Source organism: Anarhichas minor, unplaced genomic scaffold, assembly GCF_050575085.1.
Source record: "Anarhichas minor isolate MPS153535 unplaced genomic scaffold, ASM5057508v1 ptg000079l, whole genome shotgun sequence".
Taxonomy (NCBI): Eukaryota; Metazoa; Chordata; class Actinopteri; order Perciformes; family Anarhichadidae; genus Anarhichas; species Anarhichas minor.
In genome coordinates this window covers 2,282,501-2,297,041 of record NW_027466525.1, presented here as the reverse complement: position 1 = coordinate 2,297,041, position 14,541 = coordinate 2,282,501, and the positions used below count along the sequence as shown (strand labels likewise).

General features: G+C 42.4%; 1 protein-coding gene across 1 annotated transcript in view; it reads left to right on the top strand.

Annotated features, from left to right (window-relative positions):
- The window catches only part of cspg5a (chondroitin sulfate proteoglycan 5a), a 46,313-nt gene extending 34,560 nt beyond the window's left edge, over nt 1-11,753 (top strand). Inside the window, exons 4-6 of the mRNA XM_076081226.1 lie at nt 2,776-2,854; nt 5,795-5,851; nt 11,585-11,753. Of these exons, the coding sequence (XP_075937341.1) occupies nt 2,776-2,854; nt 5,795-5,851; nt 11,585-11,752 (304 nt within the window). The 3' untranslated portion in view covers nt 11,753. The remainder of the gene's footprint in view (nt 1-2,775; nt 2,855-5,794; nt 5,852-11,584) is intronic.
- The last annotated feature ends 2,788 nt before the right edge of the window (nt 11,754-14,541 follow it).

Here is a 14,541-nt window from a genome sequence, read left to right as displayed (position 1 = left end):
TTTGGGCGAGAACTTCATTAAGTTTAGGGTAAAATACTTTAATAACCGTGCTGTCGAGATGAAATGAAAAATGCCTTTTTAACCCTTTTAGGTCACAAATTGGTCATTCTGTGCACCTATTTAACAGTATTTGCAAAAATAATTATCAGTTTCTTTGTATTTTCATATTAATATCCAATCATCTTTTCATCTTATCAAACAAAATATAAAGTGTTCTTTTGTAAGCTGGTACAAACCACTTTCAACCAATAACTTCCTGATATTCATCAATCAATCTTTTAGAACTAGAACTAGAGATTGAGACCATAAACTCATGTTTACAATGTTTACTGAGGTAATAAATCAAGAGAGAAGTAGAGTCATTTTCTCATAGACTTCTATACAACCAGAGGAGTCGCCCCCTGCTGGTCAGTAGAGAGAAGTTTTAAAACACTTCAGCGTTGGCTTCACTCGGCAGAAGCGGATGTTTTTTAGTAGCTGGTATCGGTCGAGGCGGTTGGCTGCCCACGTACAGTCCGGTTCAGTTCGAGGTTTCTTCCTGTTGAAGGTTGAGTTTTTCTTTGCCACCTTCGTTCACGGGGGAATGTTTTGTCTCTGTAAATCAAAGAGTACGATCTAGACCTGCTCCATATGAAACATATGATAAGATAACTTCTGTTGTGAGTTGGTGCCCTGTATGAAAAATAAACAATTTGAAAATGAGAGTGAGGAGCCCAAAGCTGATGTATGGTGCTCAACACTGAGATCACAAGTGTCGATGGGAGAACATGATCTCTGTCTCTCGTCGTTACATCGTCTTTGGTTGTCCTGTCACAACGTTCATGAAATATAAATATGGACGCTTGCGTCAAGATCAGAGAGCCAGTCTGTTGGGTTTTTTTGGCAGGAAGTAGATCGCGGCCTCTTTAACTATGGATATGGCGGGGAGTGAAGAGAGGCAGAGACACAGCGAGACGTTTGAGTAAAGGTTTGAGTGCCGGGCGAACGACAGACGTTTCATCCATGAGAAGGAAGATTTGAGAGAGAGAGAGAGAGAGGAGACAAAACTGTGATGTTCTTGTCAAAGTTATCGTTTCATTCGGTCCCCGAGACAAACGTCTCTTCCCTTCAACAAGTCAGAGACGAAGAAGAAGAAGAAAGAGGGAGATATTCAAAGAGTTCAGTCTAACTCAGTCAAAGGGGAACTCCCAAAGTTTACCGCTTCTCTGAGGAGATGAGAGGAAAGTCTGCGTCTGTTTTAAAATAGTACAAGTAGTTTCTCGCCTAGTGGATGTGATTATCATCCTTTTATTTTATGGAACGTGTTTGTAAGGAACCTTAAAGGATGGATCGATAAGTCAGATAAGTTGCTATTTGGTATCCAGTTATCTTAAAGCCAAACTTAAAGAAATAGTTTGCTATGGTTGGAAAAATATCTGGGTGGCAATTAAAACGTGCAACACTAAACAAACAGGAAAAAACACAACATACTAATAAATCATGCACAAATTCTCAGTTGATATTAAGTGGAAAACAAGGCAAAGATGTGCAATACAAAAACTAATACATTGCAGAGTTGGAGAGATTTTTTTTCTGCCAAAGTTTTGTGTTTTAACGTCATCTGGTTCAGCGTTCCATAAACCAAAAATGCTTAAAAGCGGTGGATGTTTTTGTGTGTGCAGACGGCAAAATATTATCACATATTATTCTTGTTCTGTGCATATATGATAAGAGACATTTTCTCAATAATCTGTCAACACTGTGAGGTTTAAGAGGAAAGTGTGGGGTTAGTTTGTTTGCAACAATCTAAAAATGAACATGATCATTTGCATCAATATCGTCAGCCGAGCGAACAAGAATCAAGACCTGTGTGTTTTTAAAAATAGAAATAGAGTCAGTTTTTGTCTCCCTGTTACAACAATAGTGAGTCAAATGTGAGTCAAAGTTTAGCCTCTATGACTCGAGTGAGGACCGGGTAACCTAAATCTGATGGTAGTTTTATTCTCAAATATGTTGCATCACAGATACGATGTTTTATTTTTTTACTTCTATAACTAATGCTGCTTTCTTGCTTTTTTCTCCCCCCCCCCCCCCCCTCCTTTCTTTATTTTTTCCTTCTGTCTGTCTTTTCTTCAATAATGTAATCTTTTCCCCTAAATCTGTCCTTTCTCTTGCCCCGCTTGTCCTCTCTTTTCTCCTTTTTTCTTGTTCCATTTTGTTTCACCGTCTCCCCACTTGTCTGTTTTCGTCTCTTCGTCTTTTCTCTTGTTGGATTTTTTTGCGCGACTGTCTTTTCTCCACCTCTCACCTTGTGAATCACCTCCTGTAAATGTCATGTACGTCTCTTCTTCCTCCTTTTCTTTTCCTCCTCTTGGATTCTTTTCAAATCCTCAAACTGTCTTGCACTCTTATTATCTGGACTCTCTTTACCCTCCTCTTTTCTTCCCTTGGCTTGTCTCTTTTCTTATCCAATCCCCTGTTTTCCATCTTCTTTGTCTCGCTCTCCTTAATGCCCTTTATTCTTCTTATCTTACATTTTCATCTCCAACCTCCTTCCTTCTCTCTAAATTTCCAAACATCTCTCTTCTTCTTAAATTCTCCACATTTCTTTCCTTTTTTTCCGACCTCTTCAAACTCTCCTCTTTCTCCTCCTCCGTTCTCCCACAATCTCTTTCTTCAAACTCTTTTTCCCCACATCATTTTGTATTCTCCTCCACCTTTCACCCATCTTCGTCTCCACATCCCCTCCTCCCCCGTTCCCCACTATCACCTCCCCCTCCATCCTCCGACACCCAGCAGTAAGTACCGGCCTTCATCGGAGCAGCACAATGATAATTTCTCGCTGTCCACCATCGCTGAGGGCTCCCACCCAAATGTAAGGAAACTGTGCGACACCCCTCCTAACGTCCCTCATGCCCGTGCATTGGCTTACTATGATAACATTATCTGTCAGGTAACGTGGTTCTCGCCTCTCTCTCTCACCCCTTTTTTCTGCATCTCCCCCTGCAAACCCTGCCCGGTGCCCCCTGACTCCCCCTCCTAATGCATGGGCATGAGTATTCTCAGATACTCCGAGGTGTGCAACACTAAGGAGACGGGGGAGGGTGGGCGGGGGGGGTCGATTTGCGACCAAGGATGGCGGGAGTTTTCTCGAGTGCCGAATGCGAATCCACAACTACAGGATGCACAAAGAAGAATATTTTAGACATTTTGATTGTGTTTTTTATACCATCATAGAACTTTTTAAATCCATGAATCTTTAAATATTTTCATTCTTATGTATTATATTAGGATAGTACCAACAGGGTACTAACACAGTCATGGTTAGAGGTTAAATTCCCCCCTGAAACCGTGCAGACTGAGCGTTCATGGACGGTTCTCACAGTGAAGCTAACAAACCGTCCTGGTGAGAGAAAAACTCCCACAATCCTTCGCTGCGACCCCTCCCCACCCCGTCTCTTTCTAACCTGCTCTCTCTCTCTGATCACCTCTTGCATCGGTGTGTCATGGCCTTCCTGCTCTGTCGCTGACATGCGCTCCCCCGGTGGTCATGTCAGCCGCTGCAGCTGCGCTTCGCTATTTGTTTGCAAATCTGTACTTATGACTAAATGTCTGCTTTACTTGTTTATCCTGAAAATGGGTGGGGGGGGGGGGGGACTGGACGAACATGATTCATTCTGTTTGTTTGCTTCTGGGGGGGGGAGACAGGGGAAGGATGGGTGCCACAAACAGGTAAGCTAAAGGTGTGGGATATTTGTGAGAAATGGTCGGGGTTATCAGGATAAACATCTGAGATGCAACACCCCTCTCTGCCCCCCCAGCAGAGAGCCGACAGGTGCCTCACTAACTGAAGCATGGGTAGCTAGTAGCGGCTATGCTATCGTTGTAGCAGCATGGGTAGTTCTAGTGCTACAACTGAGGTCGAGTTTTGTTTTTGATTTGTTTTCCAGTGTTTTTAGGATGTGGTACCACCCTCTAACAACTCCATCAGTAGTTCTGCTCACTTGTGACGCTACAGCACCTAGTCGTTTCTCTGTAACTCTCATTTTATTTCATGCTAGCTCAACAGTTTCCGACATTTTCATTTCTTTTAGAGGTCTCACCCACTCATTGTAACCACTACCAAATACCATTTCACTACTCTGAGAGACAAGACATCCCAAGAGTCATTTAAAACAAAAACAACATCCATCATCACCTCCTAACAATATCTAAAAAATAAAAGTCAACTTCCTAACTCAACACCACCTGTCACAACCCCCCCCCCCCCCCCCCCAAAAAAAATCCCGACTCATCCACTGGACTGAATAGTAATTGTAAATACTTTTGGTTTGTTTCAGCACACTTAAAGCTACTCTGGTGAAGTCAAGCACGCGGGATGCACATCTGATTAACCGCTGGTGGCAGTAATGTGCCAAGAAACGTAGCAATGCGGCAGAAAAGGCAGAGAAGAAGACGGCAAGCTTGCAAACAATGTAGCTTTGCAAATGTTTTATGAGGAAGGAAATACACTCAGTGTGTTTGTTGGGTATCAAGTACACACTCTGTGAATGAGAACTTAAGTTTGTTTGTTACACGAAAACTGCACCGGGTACCTTTAACTAACAAACAGGGTTGGGTTCTGATACCAGGTTGTATTTTGGATCTGGTTTCAGTTTTTCAAAATCTACTAAGCAATGTACAGAACATTAGTGTAGCTGTGTGCTCATTTCTAACTTTCAGCGGTCATATATATACGATATACATATTAGCCGTAACCGGTTAACATTGATTCCTTGTGTAACTTTTTAAAATATAAAAATGAAATTCGGCTTTTGTCTTCTTTATTTACCGATGTGTTGTGTCTGGCGCACCACTCTGCGTCTCCTCTTGTCACATACATTTCTGTAATCTAAATTCTCTAATTGGCTAATATTTAGAGCCTTATAGAGAAGAATCTGGGCCTCCAGCATCCGGAGCAAGTGGTCCATGAAAAGTAAGGTGTTTGTTTACCGATCTGAAGTGTTTCCACAACATTAGAGATTAACGATCTTACAACAAATGTTGAAAGCTAAACCTAAATAGATTGGAGAAGGGATTCCAATTTGATAAGCAGATTGACTCAAATTGGACAAAATGGTATCAAACCCCAACCCTAGTGATGAATTAGTTAAGACAGTCAGAGGAAAGACATCACTTTGGTGTAAACTCTTTCTTACGCGTTATAAAACAAACAGAATGAAAGATTTTCGACTACTATTCAGCCCGGGTTTACTTTTCTAATACATGTTCAAACCACCTACAAAACTCACTTTAGACATTCAGTAGGTTTCCCCAAACCAAAAACCATACCAACTCCCGTTCCCCCCTAAAAAAACACACCCTCCAATAAATCAAAAATAACCTCAATTCCCTTCCAAACTAATAGCCCAGTGTGTGTGTCAAGACGGTGGTGAACCTCATCCAGAATTATCCACACCTGTATTTACTGTGCTAATACGGAATACCAGCACCAGAGAGTCTGTGTTTGAACAGAGTCGGTGTCCACATTCAGAGAGTCTGTAGCCAGCTGGGAATATCAGCTGACGTCTGAGAGGAAGTCTAGTTTGGTCTCCAACACTCGATCTCTCTCTTGTCTATTTTATCTGTCTGCTTCTACCTCTTTCTGTCCGCCTCCTCTTTCTCGCTACCTAAATTCTCCGTATCGTCTCCCACTTCGATCTCTGTCCTCGTCCTCGCTCTCTCTCTCTCTCTCTCTCTCTGTCCTGTCTTTCTCTGAGGATGCCTTGTATGGTTTTGAGGAGTATAACCCTTTGCCCCATCCCCCTCCCCTCAGAAAACCATGAGCAGATACACCTGGGAGTGTAAGACCAAAGAGGAGTCCGACTGCGAGGTAAGACCAAATCCCAAATGTCAGATAGTCCCGCCCCCTCCTTCCCCCTTCTCTCACCTACCCAAACAGCTCTCTCATTGTTACTGTGGCCCTGTCAATCACCCTCTCTCAACTCTCAGTGGACCCATCTGAGTCGTACCCCCTCCCACCAAAATAAATAAATAAAAAAACGTATCAAAAGTCAGGAAAACATGATAAGAGACAGATCCACACACTCGCATTCATTTACTAAACGTTTGAAATAAGGTTTACCAACACCTTTAGTGAACATATAGAAAGAGCACCATATAGACTATGAGCACCAGTTAAAGCTACAGTCGGTAATCTATCATCTATCATATTTTCTCAAACTGTCACTATATCCTCACAGTGGTACATGAGACTGAAAATCTGTGAAAAGATATCGTTGTCGACGTTCTTCTGCCTCATTTTAGTGCTTTAGTACCGCCCCTGAAGAAAAACTCTTCTGAACTCTAATCAAAATAGGCATCTAATCACATATGGATCAATACTGCATCACTTATTTCTCGGCCTGAAATGTTTTCAGAAACATAAATGTAGCCGTGAAATGAGAAAGTTTGCTCAAGTCGGTGGGCGTCGCTTTTTTTTGGCTCGACTCTTTTCAACAGTTCACTAAAATATGTTTCTGAAAACACTTGAGCCAAGAAACAGGCCAGAGAAACAGAGTCTTGATTCATGTTCGATCGGGGCTGCCGAGTTTGGCAGTTTGATTGGAGTTCATGAGCTCCCCGAGCATTGATTGACAGCTGCGTCGGAGACTTCTCAACTATGATTGGTTGGTTAAAAAATGGGTAAAATGAACCTGGAATGACTCAAGTTGCGTTTTCAGTGCAACCGGTCAGCTGTCTGTCACACAAAAAAACACAGTTACTTGTAAGCCGAGTTAAAAATCATTGAATCACCCTTTAAAACACATTAATGAAGATCATGTGGTCAAATCAAAATCCAATCACAAACAGACATTTTTAAAAAACTGCACGAAACTGCTGAACTTATGAGGACCTTGATTTAAATCCAGACAGACGACGTATCAGACACACACACACACACACACACACACACACACACACACAAAAAGCTGCATTTACATAGAAATTGAACCATACACAAAAAAAAAACACATGCACACACACACACTCACGGCAGTCATTTCCGAACAATAACACAAAAAGCACTTCTGTTTCCCTGCAGTTTCAGAACACTTTGCGTTTCATTCACTGCGGTAGGTTGAACCCTCTTGTCCTCAGTCATCCCTCCGCAGTAAATCCAGCAGAGTCCAGCCACACGGTTTCCTCTGTGGCAAAACGCTGAAATGGAATTGTGTTTCATCAATACTAAATGAAACACAAGGCAGTTAGCATGAGCAGCTCTGTTGCTATCGATGTTTTCCAAGCAAACAAAACTACTTTTACTGCAGTGGAAATGTAACGCTTTGTTCGAAGAAGACTTTCCAGAGGAACAACCTTCACGTTGCAGAGTATTCAGAGGAGGGATTGCAATGTATTACAATAATACACTCTGGAAACGCACATCGTGCGATGGAGCAATTCACAGAGGAGTGTCCTCGTATAAACTCCCAGTTTGAGTGCTGTGTCAGAAAACATGCTGATCCAGTTTGTGCCAGTCACACACACACAGACACGAGTTCAAGACCTTCAAGTTCTGACCGGTCCTACTCGTCTCCTTATTCCTCTGCCCCTCCACACGAACACAAACATGCAGATGAAATGCAAACACACAAATGTAGACACTATGCTGCATATACTCAGAGGAAAGAACCAGCGAGTAAACACAAACAAATCACAAACAAGTATGTAAACACAGAGCAGCGCAGGCGGGCTAATATTAACTCTCTCTCACACACACACACACACACACATACCTATACAAATATTTTAATATGAAGTTTATGCATGAGCATGAAAAAGACTAAAGCTAACAGACACACAGGTGTACTGACTCACAAACAATGTAAATTCAAAATATATATATATATATATATTTTTTAATTATACTATATTGATCCCTTTAAGGGGGAAATTTGTCTCTGCATTTGACCCATCCCTGTATATTTAGGGAGCAGTGGGCTGCCAATGACAGGCGCCCAGGGAGCCTGGGGTTCAGTGTATTGCTCAGGTACACTACAACACGTGACACGTCCCAGTCGAGGAACCGTTGACCTTCCGGTTCCCAGACAACCCTCTTAACCCAGTGAGCCACGGTCGCCCCCAAATATATTTAATCAGCAGCAAAGAGAGAAGATTACTGACTCTCAGAACTCCAGCCTGCACTTTGAATCCAACCAGACACACACACACCACTGGTAATGTTTCTAAAAACACTAACATATCCCCTCACAGTTATCTGATAGATGCTTTAATCACATATAAACAAAAGATCTACATATGGGGGCTAACAGATTGCAAACGTATTTTCACATCTGGTATAAATTCCAAAAGCTTCTGTTGTGTCTCTGAACAGAACCTCCTCTCAGAAAGAAGTGCAACAGTGATGATAATTCTACCAGTGGGTTTATATTAAATGTATTTCCTTGTGCTGAATTATTGGTCACAAAACACCTTAAAGGAATACTTCACCCACAAAATCACCATTTGTGGATTAATTCCTCGTTCTGCATTCCTGAAGAAAACATTTCTCACATGGCCAAACGAAGAAATAGAAAAAGTAGGAAAGTCTTGATGAAATGAAGCAAATGGAGGCTGCGTTTGTAGCAAAACTTTATTAAAACATCAGATTATAAACTCTCACACAACTCAGTGCAGTATAACCCAAGTGTCAGGCATCCAGTCGTAGTCACTGCTTCACAAACACACACATTTTTGCAACAACCTTGGGCCCCGATCACACCGAGATGCATCACTAGAAAAACATTGTTAATATTAGCGATGAACTACATATATATGTTCCCCCTCTTCATCTTAGAGCAAAGCAACAGCAAGATCTTAACATCTGCTTGAATCCATTTTTCCCCCGATAATAACATGCGTTTAAGCGTCTGCGGCCGTTGCTTTCACATAAACAGTCTCACTACTGATCGCAAGTGTTTTAAATAGTAAGATTGTAGCTAAGATGCATGTGTTTGTGAAGAACTGAGCATATGATTGGATGAATGAGACTTGGATTATACTTCACAAGACTTGTTTCTCAGTTTTTTGACTCTTGGTTCATCGTTGAGAGGAATACAAAAGTTTTCCTCAAGAATTCAAGGTAACGCGGGTCGTCGAGTAATTGATATACAGATGATAATTTTGTGAAGTATTCCTTCATAGCAAATCCACTCTTACCAGCCCACTAAAAGACAAAAGGACATTAGGAACTGTCCGTGTGCCTCCATCATCATCATCATCATCAAAACCCTGTTTTATATCTGTTCCTGCTCCCCTTCGAAATGACACCCGCTCTAAAGTCCTCGTGACTCTGTGCCTCCCACCCACTGCTCGCCCGCCCCTCCCCCCACCCACCCTCCACCCATGCACAACGATGAAATCCAACAAACGAAAAACATTTTCCAGTTTCACGCTGACGGGAGGACAGAGGGCCCCTATCCCATAACCATGGAAGTGACGTATCCACACGTCCTGCCTGAAGTTACTATCTAGGTCAGCAGCCAGCGGGTAAATGCTCTCACTGCTCTTCCTTTCCCAAAGTGCCTTTGTATTCAAACGCAAACATTCAATTAGGGTGTGTTTAGTTAATGGCACAGGCCTCAGGGTGTGTGTGTGTGTGTGTCCGAATGAATGTGTCCATCTCGCCACACTCAGCTTGTGTGTTCATCTCCGTAAAGGGGTGTGTGTGACGGGCGCCCCAGGATGCCTCGGGTCGATGATGCCATGCAATATTAATGGAGATAAGAGGCTGGAAAAACCGAGCTGAAATGGACTCCGCAATCAATTTCTTCCCTCTGACCTTAATTAAATTCAGATGGATTAGATTGAGCTAAAAAAAAATATTTCGCATTTTTTTATTTTTGTACCCCCCCCCCCCCCCCCCCCCCCCCCCCCCCCCAGCGACTGCTTGGGTGTGTATGACGGTGGTACCCAGGGTGGAGAGTTTATTTCTCTCTTTGCTTTTGTTTTGGGAAGATGAATTCGAGGAGGAGGTGAAGCAGGAGGAGACGGGGAGTTCTGCATGAGCGATCATTACTGTACGCGGGGGGGCATATTTTAAGGGTCTTGCATGTGGATGTGCATGCGCTTCCTGGGTTGCCTGAAAGAGGAGCGATGGGGGGGGGGGGGTATGTCGCTCATGCAGCTCACCTCACTGTCTCCTCAACCAAACGTAACATGCCAGTCGAGCATGAAACAGTGGAGCATCCAAACCACTGAAATGGCTGCTACCGAAGCTGGTTTTGCTTGAAGTAACAATGCGAAAGCTGCAATTTGATTTAGTTGAATATTTGATGGTATTTTTCTTGCATTCTTGCAGTCTCTAAAGGATCATACCAGAGTTTTAGTGCCTTTTCTACAAATCAATTTACATCTTTAAACAATGCTGCTGTTTTTAGAAACCATTCCAGGTACTCTTAAGTTTCTGTTCTTTTTTATACAATTTTGAAATCTATTAGCATCTATGGTCTTTTTCACAGCAGGTATTTAGATTTGTCAAAGAATAAAAAGCACAGGTGTTACTAATAACATTAGCGATAGCTCTATCCTATCAAAGCGTCCCATTAAAGTGAGCCATCACAATACCAGGACCCAGAAACTGAAGCACGGTTCGTATGATATCTTACGAAAAGTTACTCCTCATTTTTCGTGTGTTTTTCCTACGAAAGCTTGCAACCATAGACTGTATACAAGAAGTGGACGTAGTCATCGTGACATCCCCCATAGCTTCGGGTTCGGCGATTTCGCTGTTGCCATCTTGGATTATGGCCGTCGCAATGTTGTTGTTTTTAGAGAAAATTTCGACCTCTGAGTTGTCTGGAACGCAGCATAAAACTTGCATAGACACTGGTGTGGTTCTTTAAAGCATGAAGGTGGAAGTGCATGAAATAAAAGACAAATCCAAAGCTCTGGGATTCTTTAGAAGCATATTGAGCCAAAGTTCATCTTCGTTTTCTTCAAACAAATCACAGGATAAGAACGTCGATGTTGGGCGATTCTGCAAAACACTTCCGATTACATTCAGTGACAACGACGTTTATGTCCAATGCTAACATTTTTAATATCTGCACATGGCAACTAAGGTTGGGTTATGATCAGGGAAAAGAACTGTAATTTAACAATGGTTCAGTAAATAACTTGGTTACAGTCAGAGAAGCATCGTTGATAATAGGACAAATACAGATTGCAGGTCTGTGACAGGATGTGAACTTTGGTCTTCTGTATGAAAACCAGATGCACCACACATCTTTACCTTCTGCCTCTCTACATTAAGGACAGACTACTTCCTGAACAGGCATTGAATGTTGGGATTGGACGTAAACTGTGAGGTGCAGAATCGTCCAATATGGATGTAATTCCTATAAAAAAAAGGCTGTTTTTTGTTGCCTTTAACAAAGATGAACGTAGTCTTTGAGATAATCCATGGGAATGGTTGGCCAGAGTTCCCTACAGAGGCTTAAAAAAATATTCAAAAGTAAAGTTTTCCACCAATTGGCAGGTTCAAAGTTGCACCTGAACATGAAAGTGGTTGTTGTGGTTCTAACTGTACTTTCTGCCCCCTGCCCCTCCACCCCTCTCTGGGTAGGACGATCCTAATTCCCAGAACAAGCTGGAGGACCCGGTGAAGGCCCAGCCCAAGGAGGACGACTCCCTCAACATCCACAACTCCCTGACCCCCAAACACGAGAACCACAAGGTCCTGGGCGAGGAGAACTCCTCGGAGGTAAACTCACTGCAGAACAACATGATGTGAAAACAAAACAAAACAACCCCAGCAACCTGACAACACGACACTGAAAACGACAAAGGTGCGCCGGCAACGGGAGCTCCCCAAACCCCTCCCCGCCCTCCGTCCGTCCGTCCGCTGCCGGGTGCGCCTAACGGGTCAACCAACCAACCAACCAACCAGCCTGCCAACGTACCAGCCAACCAACCCTGGTCTGCAACCGTCTCCAACACGGCAACACTGCCACCAAGCGGCCCCGGGCTGCTGCAAAAAAAACGTACACCACCACCACCACCACCACCGCCGCCGCCGCTACCGCCCCCTGCTGAGAGTAAACACCCTCCCACCAAACCTCACCCCGCCGCCGCCCTGCAACCTCCTCTAACATCCACTCACACCCCTTGTTTCGCAGCCCCTCCCCCCCTTGTTGCTGTCGCTCTACTCTCCCTTATCTCTCTTACCTGCGCACACACAAACAAATGCACATTAGAAGCACACACATACAGTGAAAAGATGAAAACATAGACATGCGTATATGTATACACACAGACACACACACACACACACACCTTCCCCTGCCTGCATTGGTGTATTTTGTAAAAAGAAAGAAATCATACAGAAGTTTAAAACGTACGTAAAACGTCATTGTAAAAAAAAGAAGAAGAAAAAGATAAAGCTACTGAGAGGTTTTGATGTTTGTCTGACTAATCCAGTGAGTATGTATAAATATTGGAGAAAAAAAATTTCCTTGGATTGATTTCAAAAGAAGCAACACAATGTGTCTTGGTTTTCATTGATGTGATTTCTAATCCTTTGATGTACTTGTTTTTTTGTTGTTTTTTTTGTACTTTTTTGGGACTTTGAACAGAGAATAAACAAACGAGATTCAGACAGTTGTTGAAATAAACCTTTTTAACATGACCTCTGTGGATCCTGTGTTTTCCTCAGCGTCGCCTCCCCCTTTTATCCCCCCGTGAACTCCGACACTCTGCATGGCTTTGAACGCAGCTTCTTACATCCTTGTCATAAATGTGCCTCCCTGCTTACACGTACACACTCAGGTTAAGGTTTACTACCACATTATGAAGTCAACCTTTTATTTTTATTCCAACAACCAGCATCAAAATGTTGTTTTAAAAGATTATATTCAAAGATAAATTCTTTCACTTATTCCAGTTTATGTGATGCTGTTATCACATGACCACAATGCCAAACTTAGGTTACATGACAACAACTCCACAGTATGTGGATCAAAATGATAGATAGATGGATAGATGGATGGATGGATGGATAGATATATAGATGGATGGATAGATAGATAGATGGATAGATGGATAAATAGATAGATAGATGGATGGATGGATGGATAGATAGATAGATAGATAGATGGATGGATGGATGGATGGATGGATAGATGGATAGATAGATAGATGGATGGATGGATAGATGGATAGATGGATGGATAGATAGATAGATATATAGATGGATGGATAGATAGATAGATAGATAGATAGATAGATGGATGGATGGATAGATATATAGATGGATGGATAGATAGATAGATATATAGATGGATGGATAGATAGATAGATAGATAGATGGATGGATATATAGATGGATAGATAGATATATAGATGGATGGATAGATAGATAGATAGATAGATAGATAGATAGATAGATAGGTCAGCGATGTGCCTCTGTGGTTTAAAATGTGTTGATGTGACTGAGTTTTACGATCTCCAGAGTCGACAGCTGCTCTACTGTTAGAAAATCGCCTTCACAGCACATAACTCATGACGGTCAAACATCAGGTACCGGTCTGCTGCTTCTGCATGTTTCCTGCCTCCAGAGACGCTTCGCTGTTTCCAACTGAACACACACACACACATGCTCACACCTGAAAATAAATAACACTTACACATGCACAGAATATGAACAGTGAAAAATACATGAACAACATACCAACACATGCAAATACAATACTTTCAAATGGACATAGAGGCATGAACTCCTCATAATCATACGCAGCCACACACACACACACACACACACACACCTCCTACACGTATTTTAGATCTGCTCAAAAGAGCTTTTTGTTCAATTCAGGATGCTGAGCTGGCACAATAGAGCACACACACATATATGCACACTTACATTCATACATGCTCAAAGCATCTGTCAGCTTCCCATGCTCACCGTCACACACACACACACACACATATTTATACTTCTACTTGTGAGGACCCTCGTCAAGTCGAGTCTCAAGTCTAGCAGAGCAAGTGTCGGGTCGAGTCTCAAGTCGTTTGAGACAAGTCCAAGTCAAGTCTCAAGTCAGTCAAGACAATTTTAAATCAAGTCTCAAGTAATTTAATCATATGAGACAAGTCTCAGGTATCAAGTTCTCCAGTCTCAAATCACTCCAGACAAGTTCAAATCAAGTCAATTTTTAGTCACATCTCAAATGATTCAAGACAAGTCCAAGTCAAGTCCCAAGTTATACAAGATGTTTCATGCTCTGAAGTCTCAAGTCATCCAAGGAATGTTCAAGTCAAGTTTTACGACGTTTGACAGATGTCTAAGCGACATCGCAAGTCATTTGTGAAAAGTCTCAACTAATTTAAGACAAGTCCAAATCAGGTCTCAAGTCATTCGGGAGATGTCCAAGTCGAGTCTTGAGTAATTCAAATCAAGTCCGAGTCTGCAGCTCTAGTTCTAACCTTAACACGTCTGTGCTGAAGGCGGGCGGGCTGGACAAAATGTCCTCACTCTAAAACTGAAATTGGTTCCCACAAGGACACACACACACACACACACAC